The sequence below is a fragment of the Galleria mellonella genome, unplaced genomic scaffold (genome assembly GCF_026898425.1).
Source record: "Galleria mellonella isolate WM207_F2 unplaced genomic scaffold, CSIRO_AGI_GalMel_v1 utg223, whole genome shotgun sequence".
NCBI lineage: Eukaryota > Metazoa > Arthropoda > Insecta > Lepidoptera > Pyralidae > Galleria > Galleria mellonella.
This window is the reverse complement of record NW_026442042.1, coordinates 1,538,604-1,557,806: the sequence shown is the minus strand read 5'-3', so window position 1 is coordinate 1,557,806 and position 19,203 is coordinate 1,538,604. Positions and strand designations below refer to the sequence as shown.

At 34.5% G+C, this 19,203-nt stretch overlaps 1 protein-coding gene across 2 annotated transcripts in view; it reads right to left on the bottom strand.

The window, feature by feature from the left end:
- The window catches only part of LOC113517409 (transmembrane protein 132E), a 96,004-nt gene that overhangs the window by 4,963 nt on the left and 71,838 nt on the right, over positions 1-19,203 (bottom strand). For both annotated transcript variants that reach the window (XM_052894665.1, XM_052894664.1), the window contains exons 2-15: positions 16,873-17,704; positions 15,027-15,173; positions 12,732-12,999; positions 8,645-8,788; positions 7,977-8,151; positions 5,943-6,091; positions 4,899-5,100; positions 4,069-4,241; positions 3,481-3,649; positions 2,670-2,942; positions 1,981-2,112; positions 1,595-1,635; positions 929-1,133; positions 60-366 (exon numbers count right to left, since the gene is read on the bottom strand). In XM_052894665.1, coding sequence (XP_052750625.1) covers positions 60-366; positions 929-1,133; positions 1,595-1,635; positions 1,981-2,112; positions 2,670-2,942; positions 3,481-3,649; positions 4,069-4,241; positions 4,899-5,100; positions 5,943-6,091; positions 7,977-8,151; positions 8,645-8,788; positions 12,732-12,999; positions 15,027-15,173; positions 16,873-17,704 — 3,217 coding nt within the window. The remainder of the gene's footprint in view (positions 1-59; positions 367-928; positions 1,134-1,594; positions 1,636-1,980; positions 2,113-2,669; positions 2,943-3,480; positions 3,650-4,068; positions 4,242-4,898; positions 5,101-5,942; positions 6,092-7,976; positions 8,152-8,644; positions 8,789-12,731; positions 13,000-15,026; positions 15,174-16,872; positions 17,705-19,203) is intronic.

Below are 19,203 nucleotides of genomic sequence, written 5' to 3'. Positions count from 1 at the left end.
GACAGTAGTATGATATAGAGATATAATTTTCCCCCTATTAAATTAATTGTACTACTTACTGCCAATGACCATCTCCGGACGCCTGACGAGTGTGTCGAGCTGGTTTCTTGCAATACGTGGTTGAATCGATAACCTTCTCCCTTTTATCGTTCTGCGATGGTAATTCTATCGAGTTTGGATTATCGAAACTGGTAACCATTACGTTTCCATTATCTTTGATCGCGTCATCAGGATCCACGTAATTGTAGTTGAGAGGGTTGGCAGTGATACGCATTTCATGGTTGCCATTTCCGTTATTCTCTGCGGGTTGTGTGGAGTTGCGGTTCGCGGGGTGACGGTTGCCGTTGCGTTCGATTGTTGCTCGTCCTAAAATTTGTATATTTTTAATATAATTTGTAGGCATATATAAAAATATGTCAAGGTCGTGAGTGGAATACTCTGTTCTGTTAGTAAAATTGAAAAAGTCTCTACATATAAGAGCTCACAGTTATTAATAGAAGTTGATTTACAGTATATTTGAACAAGAAGAAGTAGCAAATTAAAGTGCTTAGTGAACATGTTTGTTAAAAATCTATCAAATGTAGAAAAATAAAAGCTGTTTATATTCTTATTTGCATATCCTACTAATATTATAAACACAAAATAATTGAATATGTATTGGACGACTTGTTACTCTGTCACGCAAAAACCACTGGACAAATTTGAATGTAATTTTATACTAATTTATATACGCGTGCGAAGCCGCGGCATGTAGCTACTATTATATAAAAATTGAATTAAATTATATAAAAATTCACATTAATCTCAGAAACCCATCACACAATTTAAAATAGTTTAAAGATATGACATGAAATAATTGATCCGTAATGAGCAAAACAAAGTTAACCGAACCAGCTAGTATTAAATTAAGATTCTCAACCAAACTTACCTAGCCACACCCAATCATGGGCGTTAGTCGTTGACTCCCTAGACGGTTTCTCTCTCGCCAAGCCAAGAGTGGTACCAACAAGGCCGGCTACTTGTAATCTCCCACCTTCAACCAATGCCGGCATACTACGTCCGACGGTAGCGCCCCCTTCATTGCCAGCTGGCTTGAGCCGTGATGCGTACACTACGCATGACACTACGAACACCTGGAAATCATTACAATGTATTCATGTGAGTGTGCTTTTGAGAGGTAATGATGTAGTAGACAAAATATTTAATGGAATTGCTATAATAGGAATTGGCATGGCTATTAGAAAAATTTTCTCTTTTAATATAACTAATAACAGATATCAGATAATTTTCTAGTGGACGTAGGAGTGGGCATCGACAGACATCCATATCTAACTTCCCTTACATATCTATTCCCTATTTCATTCTACCTTTAAAATTACTCAACATCTACTATTATGACATATAGTAGATGTTCAAAAATATATATACATACACAGTATACTCTGTTATGTTCATGGTACTGTTCATACCTATAGGCGACGGTTACCATTTTCCATCAGGTGAACCATCTGTTTGTCATTCTAAGTTGCTAAAAAAAAGGAATATTTATATGTATTTATTTTAAATAAATAACATTATTATGAAAATTACTTACCACAATTGCGAAGCAGAATGCACCGAGTAAAACGTACATTCCTGAAAAATAAAATTTCAAATAAGTTGCTGGATAATATTCAAATAGATATTTCATCACAATTAAACAAAGTTATAAAAGATGATAATAATAATACATCGTAAGTTATATAAGTCAGTTGCTACCTTTACTGTGCTTATTATTATAGGTATTTATTACCTTTAGTTGCAAACGAAACAAATCATAGATATATTTTCGTGCGAAAGAAATTGAACAATACGGCGACGTAACGCATCTTATTATTTGTTGTGCTCATGGCAGTGAAGACGTATCTATCAATAAACTCTTTTGCCAGTTTTTTAGGAAGATTAATTTATACTTAGTAAATATACTATATATATACTGACCAATTTCAACGGGCGTCATATGCGGAGGCGGGTGCCGGGGATGCACGGCGGAGTTGCTTCGGAAGATGGAACCGTACTGCTGCGCCTGCACTGTCGGCTCGTGGTTGTTCTCATCTTTGAAGGGTGAGAATCCTTTAAAACATAAATTTATTTGTACTCGACTACCGGAAAAGGACTTACAAGATCCTTAAAGAATTGTTTACGACACTTATAGGCAAAATTAACACAACCATGCAAAAGATTTTCCCACATATGCTCGTAACATTTCTGAAGAGTATAATTCTTTATCAAAAATTGCATATGCAAACCTACCATTCACATTAAGACAATAATGTAATATTAAATATAAAAATAATAATATGTTGATAGCCAAAATGAGTATATAGGGTAGTCAGATGCAATTATCGACCGTTGTTGTTGTGATGATCGCTAGCTTTAGATTTGCTCACATTAATATTTACACCGGAGCCATTACATCGTCTTTCGGGTGAATTTGGTTTGTTAATGATATTTTTCATTAGGTACTGAATTTATCAATTGGAAGTTGAACTTATACTATGAGAAACCAAACGCAATCAGTATATAAAAGCACAAACATAGACAATTAATTTTGAAAAGTTCATTTATTAATTTAATTCGAACAATTTAAGCTATTACACCTGTAAGACGATTACCTCATCATTATTTACCTTTAAGAACGTCGCTAAGATCGGCCATTCCAGTTCTAACGCCACCTCGCGCCATAATGTCATCATTCTGCGGAGTATCAGGTCTCTGCGGAACATCCCCGCCACTAAAATCCACATCTACACTCGCAGCTGCGCTTGCCAAAGCTCCAGGTATATTTTTAATATTGGCTGGGGTCTTGGCATCTCCTTTCCCCGGGAGAGCGACTCTTCGGAGTGGTCCCGAGCGACATTGTTCGGGTGTTAGAAGAGTAACTCGTAGGAGTTCACCGCTACCTATAGATAATAACGTTAATACTTTAGTAAGAAACAGGTCCATAATGTGTCAGTATTTTTGTGTGTGTACGTTAGGCGATACCTTCACCAATACTGATCTAATTTTGATGATTCTTTTATCAATTGATAAGGTTTATTCTATATTGGTGTTGGTTCTATATTAATTTTATCACGATTGAAGTCAGTAGTTTGTGGTTAAAAATCTTATTATATCTTACAACATATTTCTCACTACGTGTTTATTAATAAAAATACATTATACTTTTTAAAAACTCATGTACATGTTCTTTTTATAGATAGGTACCTTCTAATGAATATTAAGAAAAAGTAGCTTGATTATTGAGTGTATGTTGTTACAATTAATTTTGTTATATCTATATAAAAACTTAATAATATTCATTTGCTGTTAACATCTTTACTTATAATTTTCATAAAATAGGATGATGAAACTTATGCATAATGAAGTCTAGTGTATTTATTATATTCCCCTATAATAAAATTGCTAAAATTATTAAAAAGAAAATCTGCAAACATGCACCTTCACCAACAGCTATAACTCTTGGGTGCCTCGAGGCCAGCATGGGTGCAAATGCCACCACTTCAGGGTCTAGACTCTCCACTAGCAGATAATAGTCAGATACTGCGACGTCTCGCAATGCTGTGCGACTACCATCTGAGAACTCCATGTCGATGTCGAGTAGGCCTTCCTAAAATACAAATTTTACAATTAAATAACATTACATTAAGGGGCCGCCCTAGACGGACGTAATGCGATCAAATAGGCGACATGCTGAAGAAGGCCTAAATTAAAAGTACCCGTAACCGGCGAGCGTGTATGAAAAGATTATTTGAATTTTAAACATTTAAGTCCGAAATCTAAACAACACCAAAAATTTTGTATCGATTTAATTATGTGACTATCATTCTGATATTGTAAAATACCATTAGAAATAAGGGTAATGCGAGATACAGCGATAGGCTCGAAATGAATGATGATGGTTCACCTCCTTCTATTTGTCAAATTAAAGAAATAAGTCTAAAATCTTTAACTATATATCCTGAGCGTTCTAATAAACAAATACCAAGTAAGTAGGTATATAAGGAGATTAGTATTACGTTGGCTCACCTGATATTGTGCGGTAAGGCGTCTTGTAACTGTGGTTTCTGATACATATCCATTTTCTATGGCTGAATCAGGAGATATGTTAAGCTGAAGACCAGAGATAACTCGCACTAGCAACCGCGAGATTGACACCTTATCATTCACTACTCGCACTTCACGGACACCTATTACACGACCTGTACAAGAATAGATTGTTAATATCCTAATCCTTACTAATATTATAAATGTGGATTTGTTGGTATATTACCTCTTAACGCTTTAACCAATCCTCAAGAAATTTGATATACATGTATAAAATATATTTCGTATATATTATACATGTGTGTGTGTATGTATGGCATGAGGAAGGACACAGGTTACTATTTATCCTGATCAATCACAGTAAAATATATACATGAATGAAGCCGTGAGTATAAGTTAGTCAATAACAAATGCAGGTTTGCATTGGGTCAGTTATTAACTCCAAATTCTAGAGAGATCAATGTTAACCCGCTAACTATTATAGCGGTAATTGATTATAAGTCAGAACAGAACTGTCGCGTCAGCATTGACTCGAAAATTCCCATTGAATATTTTTATGCTGACACCGACGCTAATAACTGATGCAATGTAAATTTACCTTTATGTTGTTTTATTCATAAATATGGTATTCATCTTTTGATAAACATAATTGATCAATTATTAGGTTTATCTAATTATCCGCTAACGTAGTATTAAATTTATCCTATTGAGTATATTTTTTTATAATGATAAGGACTAAATAGCTACACTAAGTTATTTTTCTGGACCTGATTTTAAAATGTATCGAAATTATAAATAAGCAGGAAGTTTACCAGTGATTGGGGACAACACTTGGACTTCGGTCCGACCAGTGCTTCTTCCTTGCAAGACGCGGCCCCGGAGTGACGCGATGCGTGGGTCTGATACACGCATCAGTGACAACACCAGTTCGGTCACCTTGAGCCAAGTACGCCGAGACACGAAGTATGACACGCGGCCAGAATCGTGATCTTTGGCAAGGAATCTTGCATAAACCTGAAATAAAATAATTATCAGGCATCCATTAAATAAAGTGTTTGGCTGTGAAGGATAAAATAAACAAAGCAATATCTAATACAGAAACAGGTTATAGACCTTGGTCCTCAAAAGTACATCTAATAAAAAGTTTAATGGGTAGAGCTATCATCCATCGGAATTTTCGTAATTTATCCTTTACTAGGATAACTACTTTGGCCATCACCGTGTGGGTCCTGGCATAGAATGGGCCACCTCTTCCTTTCCAGTGGGTATCGTAAGAAGCGGCTAAGGGAACTAAATGTTTGAGGGATGTACAACAGCATCGTCCATTTTAAAACATCACCAAAGTCTAACTGCTAACTGTGGTTACCAACTGGTGGTAGGATGGGTAGCAGCGTCCCTCTTAAAACATCTCCAAAGTTTAACCGCGGTTGCCAACCCGCCTCCCAAGCATTGCAACTATTGGCAAAATTTCCCTTCTGGGAAAGGCTTATACTCAGTAATGGACAGTTAATGGTTGACAATTATCATAATGATGATGATGATGATGATCGTACTTTGGAGGTCCAAAAGGCATTTAAAAATTAATTTAATAATAGTATTTCTTTTTCGAGATTTTTTAAGAAATATTACGAAAAAAGTACTCGATGTAGGTTAGGAAGTTTTTTTTAAGATATTACTTCCTTCTGTTAGGTACGAAGTCAGCTTCAATAGTAAAAAAAATGATCATTCAATTTATGGGTTAATTACTGTTTGTTAATATTGTTGTGAACTATCTTATAACAGCACATTTAAAACCTGTTGTTAACTTTTATAACAATAAAAAGAATATAGTTACATACTTAAATGTACACTCTTACCTCGACATTACTCTGCTGATACCGAAGCCGGCAGGTACGCTGATCCGTCAAAGAGTTGGTCCCGTCAGGTCTAGCGCCGCCCCAACCGCGCGCGGTCAGTGATCGCTTCAGCCTATCCTTTGAGTTCGACTCGTCTGATACTTTCCAACCTACGGAGAAGATATTATTGTAACATTACAAAAAAATCTTCATATAATAGGCAATACGGAGAGCTCACCCCGGCTTGCAATATTGGATTTCCTCATTGGATAGACATACCTAAAAATATATCAAATATTTTAAAGCTATGTATCCTTAAACTTGAATTAGCTTAGATTAGTACCATAAAAATAGAACATTAGCAAAAAAGAGATGACTTGTACCCGTTCTTGCATGACAGTCAACAAACTTCATTACAGATAATATTAATACCTTAGAATAATACTAATACGGTAAAGAAGCAGCTTCGACGTTGCTTTGTTAAGTATTTATAAATAAAATAATAAATACTTTTTCCTTTCAGGTTATCGAGGTTGACTGGAAGAAATACCTTTAAGGGATAAGTCAGCCTGTGTACATTTTGATATAACCTAATATCTATATTATAGGGGGGAAAGGGATTGTTAGTAATGGAGACTAAAAATCCCATCGCTAGCAATATACTCAATCAGGTCGACCTCCACGTGGTTCCCCCTGAAAACTTTCATGTTTAATTCCTGTTTTCATTCTCATCGATCACCCTTCACTGGTGCCCTGCCAGCGTATATCGTTAGCGCAGGCAGGGCTGCCATCCCATTTTAACCCGTCAAAAAAATCTATAAGTAAATGTACATGTAAATAAATAAATAAATTTTTGTGTATGGTGCAATGTCTCAAATTTAAAATAAAAATTCGAGAGTCCACACATTATTTGAAGAATGGCGTAATAACATATTGTTATGATTGCATCAATAAACGAGAACGACGGCCGTCTGGTATAATATATTTAAGCATTGATAAGGTTGAAATTATGTGTGGGCGAAAGCGTTGATACGAACAGCTCCATTCATAATAGGCACCTATGTAGTATCGCACCCAGATTAAGTACTTAATATAAACCTTTACATAATATTATAATAATATAGCATTTGAGTATTTTGCGCTGAATAATCTGAATAATTAATTATAAAGAAACGACCGGTGAATATCGCAGGTTCGCACGATTGTTTAATTTTATTCATTTGGGTTTATACTTATAATATTTCATATGTAATATCTATACATATTTTTTTACATACAGGTTTTTCCAAGAAACTACAGCATGGGATTCTTCAAAAAAGGGGTAAAGAGATTTCTTAAGGTTTGACAACGCGCGCATAATGCCCCTGGTATTACAGGCGTTCATAGGCTACGGTAACCGCTTACTATCAGGTGGGCCATAATGCTTATTTGCTATCTAAGTGGTATAAAAAAAAACATTATTTTACTTATGTGCGTAACGACTGGGTCAGCATTAACATAATTATCAAGTGTGCGTGTTAATTATTAACTTTGCACCTACTCTAATTTTCCAAAAAATAACACCATATTCAGGACATTGTTAGTAATGGGGATTAGTGTATCCATGACTAGCGATATATTATTTCAATTAACCTCTACGCGAAGCCCCCTGGGATTTGGATTCTTAGAAATCTCAATTTCAGGTGAAATAATCAAAATGATCCAGAAATCTGATTTTATCCTCGTCTATCATCACTCACTAAAATCCTGCCAATGTATACTGATTGCGCAGGCAGAATTACCATTCTATTTTTATCTCATTAAAAATACAAAAAATCGAACATACAACCGCCTCTTTTTTGAAGTAGGTTAAAAAAACATTAAGTGCAAACCCGCTCTGTGAATGGTTTAGGCAGATTATACTGCGTTAACAGAATTATTTAACACGCCTTTTTTCGCGAGAACTGTGACTTCATACAAGTTTAACCGGTTTTTCACACAATTTTGTGTTACAGAATAAAATTTACGGTGTGGATTTAAATTCATTATTTAAATACACTGCGAACGTTAACTTACCTTTGATCTGCGATAATCGATTATCGTCCACGTCAATTTCTAATGGATTCTCCGGCATCCACACAGTGAAGCGAGCTAAGCCAGTGTAAGTGCCGTATTTGACAATCACCGAGGCATTCGACGAGCCTCGTATCTCGGATCCATCCACATAAACTGAACTGCATGATGATGATACCTAGGTAATAGTATAGCTCATATTATATACCATTTTATAAAAATTACTGTAATATACGTAATATTAGGTTATATAGATTTATAAATACCAGTGGGAGAAAAATACAAAATTCGTCTGTTTAAGTACTTCTGTCCCACTCATGTATCAGCCGCTAAACAGCTTTATTTTAATGCTTATATTTTCATTTTCATTGGCCTAGCCATATCTCTATGTGCCCATATATTTACAAATTAAACTTATTTGGTCGTTATTGAGCGCATTAGCTACGCAGACAACTTTGTGCGAAGTTTGTTTCTGGTACATTAGTCGTAATTATTAAACACAAAATTTGCATTATTTTAAGGCTTGTTACAATTTTTTTTAAATTAAAAATAAATGCGCGCTTTCGAAGATATATACATGGAAAACTTATAACTTTATAATACGAAGGTGTTGTAAATGTCGAGTGCCATAATAAATATGCGTACTTATGTACTTGAGTATCGTCACTTACCTTCAATACGCTCTCGTCTTCAGAGTGGCAGGAGCTCTGTAGTGTAACATCAGCTACTTGACCCGCTTGGGACACTATCAGCACTTTCATAGCCTGTGACACTTGCCGCCCGGTCAACACTGCCGTGTTTAATACCTCCCAATTCTGTTCAAATTTAAAGACAAAAAAAATATTTAGGCGACAAAAAATCTTTTGAAAATTACATGCTTTTGGAATGAAGACCTAATTTAGCTATACGTAGGTAATATCTGGTACTAATCTACCAGTAATTAATTAAATGGCAATAATTACGATCCAAGTAGAAAATCCGTCCACGTTACTATAGTGGTATAACTTAATAATCGCGTTCGATTTTTAGATCACACTAACTTTTGTATTCATGAGATCCTGTGTTTATTTCTATCAGCCTGGAAATTTCTTTTGTGTATTATATATTACATATTTACAAAAAATATAAACACGTTAAGGGAACTTTTTTCAATTAATCGTCCCGTTGGTAGTCCTATCATGAACTATACATGGTAAACAGATAATGTTGTGTGTGTTAGAACAATCTTATGAAATTAAACAAATTTTCTTCAAAAGTTATTAGTGTTAGAATGGCAAACAAGTGTTGGAAAGAAATTAAACATGAGCAAATGGTTATAATAGAGTATATTATTTCCCATGATCCCCCATGCCTATTCCTTCTCTGTAAAATTCCTGATCCCATTCAAACCGAATGCGAACACAACTGCTTCACGGTAGAAACATGAATGGGACAAAGGTGCCCAAGCAAACAACTTTTGTACAAAGTCTCCCTGTGGTAAATTATACCTATTAAATTGTACTAATTTTGTTTTCTTATATTATTATGCTCGTATCTACATTCACCTAGTTTTTCTCGTTTCTAATATTCTTATCCGTCTTAATAACGATGATTTAAAATTTAATAATACGATGACAGTTAAGAGTTATAGTTGGTATAACAAAAAATTTAAATTTAAATGAAATAAAATCTAATTATGACCATTTGTTAAAACTAATACACACCTAGAACATGGCGGACCGGCATAAACGTAGCGGGAAGCGGTTGAGATGCTCTTTGTGTGACACTACTACTACGAGACTGTCTTGTTGTTACTCTATAAATTTTATTATAATATGTCTTTTTAAGTAAAACTAAAACCGATAAATATAACTAGAACTGCACCAACCAGTGTATTTATTAATGTTGTATCAAACACCATTACCGCTGTAATGGAACGTACCGATTTGTGCTTAAGTATCATTAAGATAGAACTTTCACTATTAACTGAAACAACAATGATGCTTCAAATTCTCCAACTAATTACGAACATACTATTCTACATATTAATAGAGCGGTTTACACTTCATTAGTCAAGCCGGTTTAATTATTTTGCAGAGTCAAGGGGCAGATAAGCAGTATTCATCCGTCAGTCAGCGATATGAAGAGGTTTAAGGTCGATAGAGCGTCCAGCCATGCTCTCTTAATAGGTCTACTAATGATTGATAAATCAATTATTATTTGCAGGGTGTAACAGAAAGGATATTAGGGTATATCTAATAATCTCAAATCCAGTGATAGCATTAAATAAACTGAACTATTTACTTCAAAAAATATAGGTAGGAATATGAAAATATTTTTTGAAGATATTTTGCTTTAAAAGTATTCTATACAAGCAGCTCTGTAAGGTAGATATTAATGTTGATACTGGTAATTAATGGTATTTACAATTCATCAAGTATCATTCAAGTGAGAACACTTGTATTACTTCTACAGGTTTTTATTTGAATATTTATATTCTTAGATTATATATCAAAGACATATATATATATATATATATATATATATATATATATATATATATATATATATATATATATATATATATACTGAGTTCTGTAAATGCATCTTTATACAAAACAAAGACGTAATATTTGTAAGAGAATGATGGATCATTTATCGGTTTTTCCTTCCTTTCAGAAAGTAGCAGTTTCATGAATATAAGACGTAGCTGGCTTTTAATTCTTGATTAGAGATATATCATTATTTTATATATACAAATCTCGTGATATTCACGTACCTTCAAATTGTTTACTGTAGATGGCAAAACAACGCTTGTCAGGGATTGCTAGTATTAGGTCCCACAGTATTTAAAACATGCCCTCGACAAGTGGCAAACGAATCCATTAATGGGATCATGAGTTATGGGTTCGAATGAGTTAATGATGTTCGATCTCTCATTCAATCTCATAGACTCACTTGCGGTAACGACTCCATCGATGGATTCGTTTGGCAGTTTCTAGAAGGTCTATATTGCTATAGGCTTCGGTTTAATCAGTCTTCTTAATATATTACCTTGGCAACTGTTGTTGAAAAAACTGACATAAATTGTCCATATAAGCGCATTTTAATACAAAACAATCACGTTACCATGTTGTTTGTAAGAGAATGATGGATTATTTACTGATTTTTCGAGCGTCCTTAGGCAAAGTTACAGTTTCGTGGATGTTGGATACAGCAGGATATTGGATTGATATGAACGTTCCATTATTTTTTATATAAATATATGAATTAATTTTACTTTAAACGTGATGAAATGGTACTAAGCTTAATTTTATTTAAATAGTTGTAATCTGTTTATTACACTGTGTTCATTATTAATCGAGTTAGTCTACACAAGGCGTACGCCCAATTAAATTTTGTGGGCTTCGTTAAGCTAACTTGCTTGTCTATCACTTACGTCGAACGTTCGGTAAGCAATAGCTGAAACTATTGTTACGTTATCGGTACGTTCATTATGAAGGTATGAATATATCTCAGAATTTATTATTTGCGATGGACGATATATATATATACTACGCGACATATTAAACTGTTCCATTTACGTCTTATTGCAGTTATATGAATATTCATTGCCTTTCTAACTATATTATATTTGACACAGTTCGTCCACTTCTTTCTAGAACTTCTTTCTGTCCTTACGATATATTCATAGTTGATGATATGGTAAATATAAGCATCTAAAGTATAAATTGAAACATTAAACCTATTATGTAAATAATTTATAGTAGTTAAATATTGTCTTTTTGTAAAGACTTCTTATATAAGGAAATATTCTTGGAAAATATTAAAGTGTATTGTAAAAATATTCAAAATTCATCGACACGAGGCCGTGGCAACAGCCGTGGGCGGGTACCTCTCAGGCGCCATTAGCTCGCGATAAAGCTCTCATTATACACCACTTCATTTATACTAAAGAGTGCACCATTACACGTTAGCCACTTCATTTTACTTTCACATAGTCTCTACGCATACGGATAGTGAGGTAAAATGATGTCCCATACTATTTCTCAATTAATTTTTAATTAAAACGTTTTATTTTACGGTTATATAGTTGCTACACTTTAGCGCTATCCATTATCATAAAAACCTTTGAAACTCGATAAAGATATCATTGTAGTAATAAAAGGAGCCCCCTTGGTTCCATTAATTGCCGAGAAAATACCTTTTGGTTAATTTATCGCCACAATCGATGTCTCTATAAATTGTTGATTTCGGGCACCTGCTACGATAATAACGACCGAATAATTGAGTGGAGAACTGAGATTGTAATCATCTTTCACATTTATTTAAGAGTAAAACATGTCTGTGTCCTGTTTAGATGTTGTTACTTTTATTGTAATTATTTTACCTAGATACGTTCTATTATATGGTAAATGAATTAAATAAAAATGGAAGACTTTGTGGTCCTAGATTCAACCCACAAGTTGAAAAATCAGTTATCAATATAAAAAAATCTTGGTAGATAGATCACACTTAAAAAGCAATTAGGTACCCACGTATAAATATATTTGATAAGCACGGACGATTAAATGCTCGAAAAAACTGAGATAAAACATAATACTCGACAGAAGAATTGTCACATTTATTTCTTCAAGCATTCGCTTTGAAAGCTCGTCTAATCCAATATGTAACTGAATTAATTAAATGATCTAACTAAAGTATTAGAATAAACGAAAGATATTATTATAATACCTTATTAAAAGAATTATATCTCAATATCAAATTAATGGCACTCACCTTGGAAATAGGTAGTACTGCTTGAATGTCATCCTTTTCAATGTCAAGTCGTGTATTAACTCTGTGTTCATGAGGTGGATCTTCAGTGGTGGACATTGAGGTAGAAGCAGACGATACTCTAGCAGACCAGCTAAGACGAGCGGTGCCACGACCAGATTCACCCTCTGAACCCTCAGTATCACCTTCTCCTTCAGCCCCAACTTCCACCAACCAGGTGAGAACCTCTTCCCATCCAGGCCCTCCAGCGCCACTGGTCTCTTCCATATCACTATATAAGAATCACAAGTTAATAGATATAATTAATGGATTTAATGAAATATTTTATTAGGTTCGCAAATATTTTGTTAAATAAAATAAGCACAAGATATTCACAAATGTATTTACATCGTAAGTATTTACAAATTTTATATATTAAATAGATTATTAATTATTCTAAGAAACAACCTACGTTTAAATACTAGTTTTTTATATAAAACTCACGTTTTTTCTAATTTGACTAACCCGTAACAATAAACCACCTGTTAAATAACTATTTAGATAATAGTAGATCCATGAATATCCGTGAGTAACTCATTTGTTAATTTAAGTGTATCATAAATGGCTCAAATGAAGTGTTTATCTATCTATCTTAAAAGTTTAAGTTCTAATTGTTGTGATTTAAAAATTATAGACATTCTGTTTCAAGTATAGTTTATGTTACTAAATTAAATCTATAATTATTATTATACTGTTAATAAAATCATCATAATCATCATCATATTAACCGTCTACTGTTCACTGCTGAACAATGGCTTGTAGTTGCTTTGGTAATGTTTTAAGAGGAACTCTGCTATTTTACTCTCGACCGTTAAGTTTCCTTAGTCGCCTCTTACAACGCCCTCAAGAAAGGAAGAGATGGCCTATTCTATGCCGAGACCACACGGCAAAATTAATAAAATATAATAGATAAATAGTTTTTTAATCGTTCCGTATAAAAGTTATACAGATATGGAATATAGCTATAAAATAAATTGAAAAAATAAAAATCTATAAATTTTCTCATACGTAGGTGACTTCAAATTTCGACAGTAAGATTCTGAGTGTTAGTGTCTGTATTTTTATTTTTGCATGATAATTAGAATGGCAAACGAGTAGACGGCCGACCTGATAAAAAGTGATAACCGTTGCTTATAGATACATATGAACAGCATCATGAACATTACAGGATAATTATGTGTGTGTGTGTGTGTGTGTGTGTGTGTCTGCGTATATGTTTGTACAATTTACTCGTATGTATTAAAATATCTCAAGTAATAAAGTTTAATTTTAACAGTCTTTTATCATTTGATACTTTGATTTCCCAACTGAATCGTACTGTTGTACAAGCTGACCCACTTACGTTAATAGTGTCGCGGAATGAATCGAAAAACTCGAAAGCGAGCGTTGAGAAAATAAAAATGGAATAAATCCTATAAGCCCGGTTGCATCGCCGTATTGGATTACCCGGATGCAACGTCACAAACACCGTATTGCAATCTCATTTCTATTTCGTACCTCGTTTATTATCAATGGTAAACAAAAACTTCCGTTAAGTAAACAAACAGGGCCGATGAACCTCACGTACGTGGTCCCATAAGGAAGTCATGTCTTTTGACACGTGTCTACTTAAACAGCAGATATTATGTAAATTATAAAATAACAATGTAATATTTAAAAAAATACACGGAAAAACGGTAAAACCAAGCTTTTATGAGTAGGTTTTGTGATTACATTCAGGCGCCTATAAGAATACCTCATGGAGATACATTGTAAACTTATCATTTTTATTAATTTTTACAAATCCGATAAACTTTTTAGATACACATTTTTTTTTACAGTTGTGTCACATTATAGTATATAATTTTTTTGTTTATCTTAATCTCTTTAGTTATTAGTTTAATTATTTCCCCATATTTAGTCATATTTATCTTCCAGCAGCTTGCACCACACTACGATTTCAAACTTAGTGGCTCTACGTTAGCTGTAGCGGAAATCCTATTTTCCAACGTTATCAGCTTAGTACTTGAATACCACAATTGTCCAATGTCATTGAGGTTGAATGCATTTTTAGAGTCAGATATCAAAATCTAGTTCAAACTTACAAATGATGTTAAAAAGAACTTCTACCAAACTAAAATATGAGCATTATAAACTAGTGATTATTTCTAGGGCGTTTTGTCGTCAAAAGTCTACTAGCAAAATGACCCTTTAAGTTGGCAGTTTTCCCGCTCGTTAACTGGAGTTCCAGCTTGAACTAGTTTAAATTGTGATACTCACGTGTCGAGTCCATCGTCATCTCGCAAGGGCTGCTCGAGTCGGGTCGCGGTTACTGTGGCGGCGCGAGGCTTCACTTCAGCGGTGACGGCCCATCGAGAGTTCGCCGCAGTTACGCTCACTAGTCTGAGTCCTGATTTCACCTTCATTCTATCAAAAAGATAATAAATACGTTAAGGAGAAAGATTAATCTAAATTATAAATAGTGTAATAATAAATCTGCATTATATATAAGTGTAACGGAGTATGTTTAATAATTACAAAAAGAGCAACATATTAGTGAAACTAAACATACTAAAGAACTTGGAACGAAATACGTAGAAAAATAAGTTCGGAAAAGCGATCGCACGGGGACCGCCATATTTTAGGGTCCATGCATATTTTTTTTAAATTGTTGTTAATGCAATGGCACCGTTTGACAAATAGCATGAGTACGGTAATTTGACAAAATTTAGATCCTAAGTTTGTAAGAATAAATAGTGCTATACGATATTTATATACTAACATAAAATGAAGAGTAAAATTAGAAGTTAGTGCACTACATAGGTTCCTAATGGCCGGTACAATAATGTTCTCTGTGTCTTGTAGGCTATCCAAAGTGGTTATAAATTTCCATTTAGGCACACATTACATTAGCTACAATACAACGTTATTCCCGCGCCGCCCTCGCTGCTCGTATTTCAAAGTACTGATACAGTATAAACTTTAGAAGCAGGTGGCGTACATATAGAACGTGGGAAAATGCGCTTTACATAAGCGTGAATCTCGGGAACCTTTCCGTATTTTACTCACTGAATATAATATTCTAGGCTCTGAGCCATATAAAGCAAGAATTAAGTATATGAAATACAAAACATTATGCTGTACAAAAGTATCAAAGCAGAAATATAAGATTATTCTAGAAGATATAGAATAGAGCTAAACCGTTACTACTCTAAGGATATTTCTTTATAACTGTAATAGCAACGATCAATAGATCAACAAGAATTAGAACTGATAAATTCATATTAAAACAGTTTAATTTCACTACAATTTTACAAATATCTACATATATAACCTATAATGATATTAGTATCTTAGATCTTAGAATTGAAATCGACGTTTAAACAATCGGAACAAAAGAGTATTATCAATTATCGGTAGGATACAAGATTTTCTTTACAAAATATATAAATATAAGCTTTTACGGAAAAAGTTTTAATTGGAACTTGGAGGCCGACAGTAGCTAGCTCTATGGATTTAACCACAATGTGGCACACTTTTGTATTAAAGGAAAAAAGTATTTTATTTAAGAGTTATTATCATGTATACTTTTATACAATTTTTGTCTATGGAAAATATTGCTAGAACTACAAGCACGGTCAATATACTGCCCCTATAAAATACCCGTTCTGAAGTGCCTATTTGCGTTAGTTTACATGCAATAAACCTGTTCACTTGGGTGGAATAGTGAGTACAAGTACATCTGATATAATACAAGAATAAAACTTGTTTTGTCATCGTCAACATGAAGGGCCTCATAGAGTGAAAATATATTGAAATGTGTGGGTACAATAAACACATTGTTAGGTCAATAGGTATAGTCCCTGGGAGGTAACACAATATGACTCGTTAGATTCACTTACAATAAACATTGGAATGTCACACAACTTAGAATTTATTTAATAAATTATTGGTGTTACTAGTACTAATAGATTCTGTTATATGCGTAACGTCAATAAGACGTAATATTCGGCTGTGTGTAAGTAAAATCAGTTTCATATATTAAATGCAACGACAAGTAATTTTTGTTATCATATAAATGAACAGTATTCTCTATTCATACAATAATATTAAAAGTGATACAAACCTGATAATAACATGCCCAATATTATGGTTGGAGTCTCGGCGAACTACGAATGGCAAATGTAATCTTGAATGTGGATACAAGGATGCTCGGGGGAGTAAAAGAGCTGCATCTCCTGCTCTTGCTTCTCGATATCCTGCCCGAGCACCAGCTAACGTAACAAAACCCAACGGCCAAGCTGGCTGTACAGAAACACGTCCACAAGCCCCATCTCCATTGTCACTACTACTAGCTTCAGCAGCACTATAAGCTAACCTAACAGTTCGAGGTGGTCGTTTGCCCTTTCCATCGGCAGGCCACCAGGCCGCTGGTACAGTTAACTCTGCTAAACAGGCACCCTCCTCTCCCTCTGGTCCACATGTAGCCGTCAATGACCTCGATCCAAGACTAGCATGTAATGTTATGCAGACCCGTCTAGGGCGCGCTGCTGCTCGTCGAGCGCCCCCTTCACCACCAGTATGAAACAATACCCTTAGAACTGGGGAATCTCGTGGCAACTCTCGGAATACAAGATGTGCTGACACATCGAGTCTATGTGCTGTTGCATCTTGTAATTCTAATAATGTTGCATTCCGCCTGGGAGGCTCTAAGGGGTCTGGTACAGCGTATCTGGCAGGTACAGTTTGTTTCGTTGAAAACGGTCCATACGTGGCTCGAACTGAAGCTGGTGATGAACCTTGCAGGACTGTAAACCGGTCAAGGGATAATAATGCGCCAGGTAATGCGGTTCCCATAGGCTCGGGCGGTGGTCCAGCGCCACTCCATCTTGCTGTGTGCTTCAAGAAGAATCCGCTGTCTTTGTTTTCAAAATGAACTTCAACAGCTAGCACCGTCCCTGGGAAAAAAGAAATAATATTAAGCGAAAATGATGCGAAATAAATTTACCTTATTTATCAAGAGTGCACCTATAGCATGTGTGAAATGTTAAATGTTTTATTTTGGCATTTGACGAAAGATAAAAGGACGCCCAAACTAAAATTTGGCTCGGTTCCAATTCCGACTGCATTTTATGCAATGAAGTGGGCTGTCAGTTCGGTTCACTTGATGTTTACAAACAACCCTGCATTTTTGAACTGAACTATTTGTGTACCCGATCGATGACTTCATCGAACTTTTGTATAAAGATATACTTACTAATGTAATATATTGCTCAACAACTTAAGACAATAATTATTTACCTAAAATACATAAACATAAAGAGAAAGTTCAATAACAATGTAAATATTTTTTTTTGTAATTTTAACCTATTTTATTACCACTCGGTACAGCATAAAAAAATTCAGTGCATGAGCTTCATAAAAATATAGGGCATATCCATATGTGGTGTTTTTCACTATTTATTACTAACGAAAATGTGAGTATTATCAAAGAGTACGGTGTTAATCAAATTAGGAGACATGTAAATTCTTTTTTGTTTCTATTTCTTGACAGATGGTCGCGACTCACGCGTTACGCTCACTACGGTTCGGTGCGACACGTCACTCATCTCATATTGAACCGGGATTTGTGTCACGTCCAACTGTAGGAAAACTTCGCGGAATTCATAACACCTACTTGTATTTTATGAATCTCGGTGTTCTCCATGTTGTTACTTTCACTCACACTCCTTCCTTAACATTAAGATAATTTCTTTGTTTTTAAAAATAATATTTTTTGTATACGGAGCCTACAGCATAGGTTTTCAACAGATTTAAAAAAGAAGGAGGTTCTCAATTATATTCGGTTATATTTTTTTATGTTTCATCATCAGCCGTTATCCGTTTGCTGAACATAGGCCATAGCCATAAGGAATGGTCTGAGCCACCTGCATCCACAGATTCCCTGAATGTATTTGAGGTCGTCACTATGCCCATATGGGATCGCCACTCAAGAACCTTTCTTCTCCATCGGATGTCGGTTCTTTGAGCTATGTAATGTGTAGTGTGGCAATGGACTAGTTGCCCATTGCCACTTCAACTTGCTTATTTTTCGGGCTATGTTGATCACTGTTGTTCTTTTGCGGATATCCTCATTTCGAATTCTATCACGCAAAAAACACCGAGACTTTTTTATCTTTGTAACCTCATATTCCATCAATTTGTAAAACGATTTAAAAATCCTTTTTTTGAGAATATATTTACGTATTCGTGCCATAAAAAAATTATCAAAATCGGTTTAGTAGTTTAGTCATAAAATCAAAATAACTGGTTATACTCCAATTTAAGTCGGTTTTATTTGTGGAATAAAATCTTAACAATGTAGGTTATATAAGATCTCTTCAATAGGTAATGAACTTGTCTGGGTATTGCCCTAGCGATCAATAGTAATATCTTTCGATTGACTTTATATTGATTG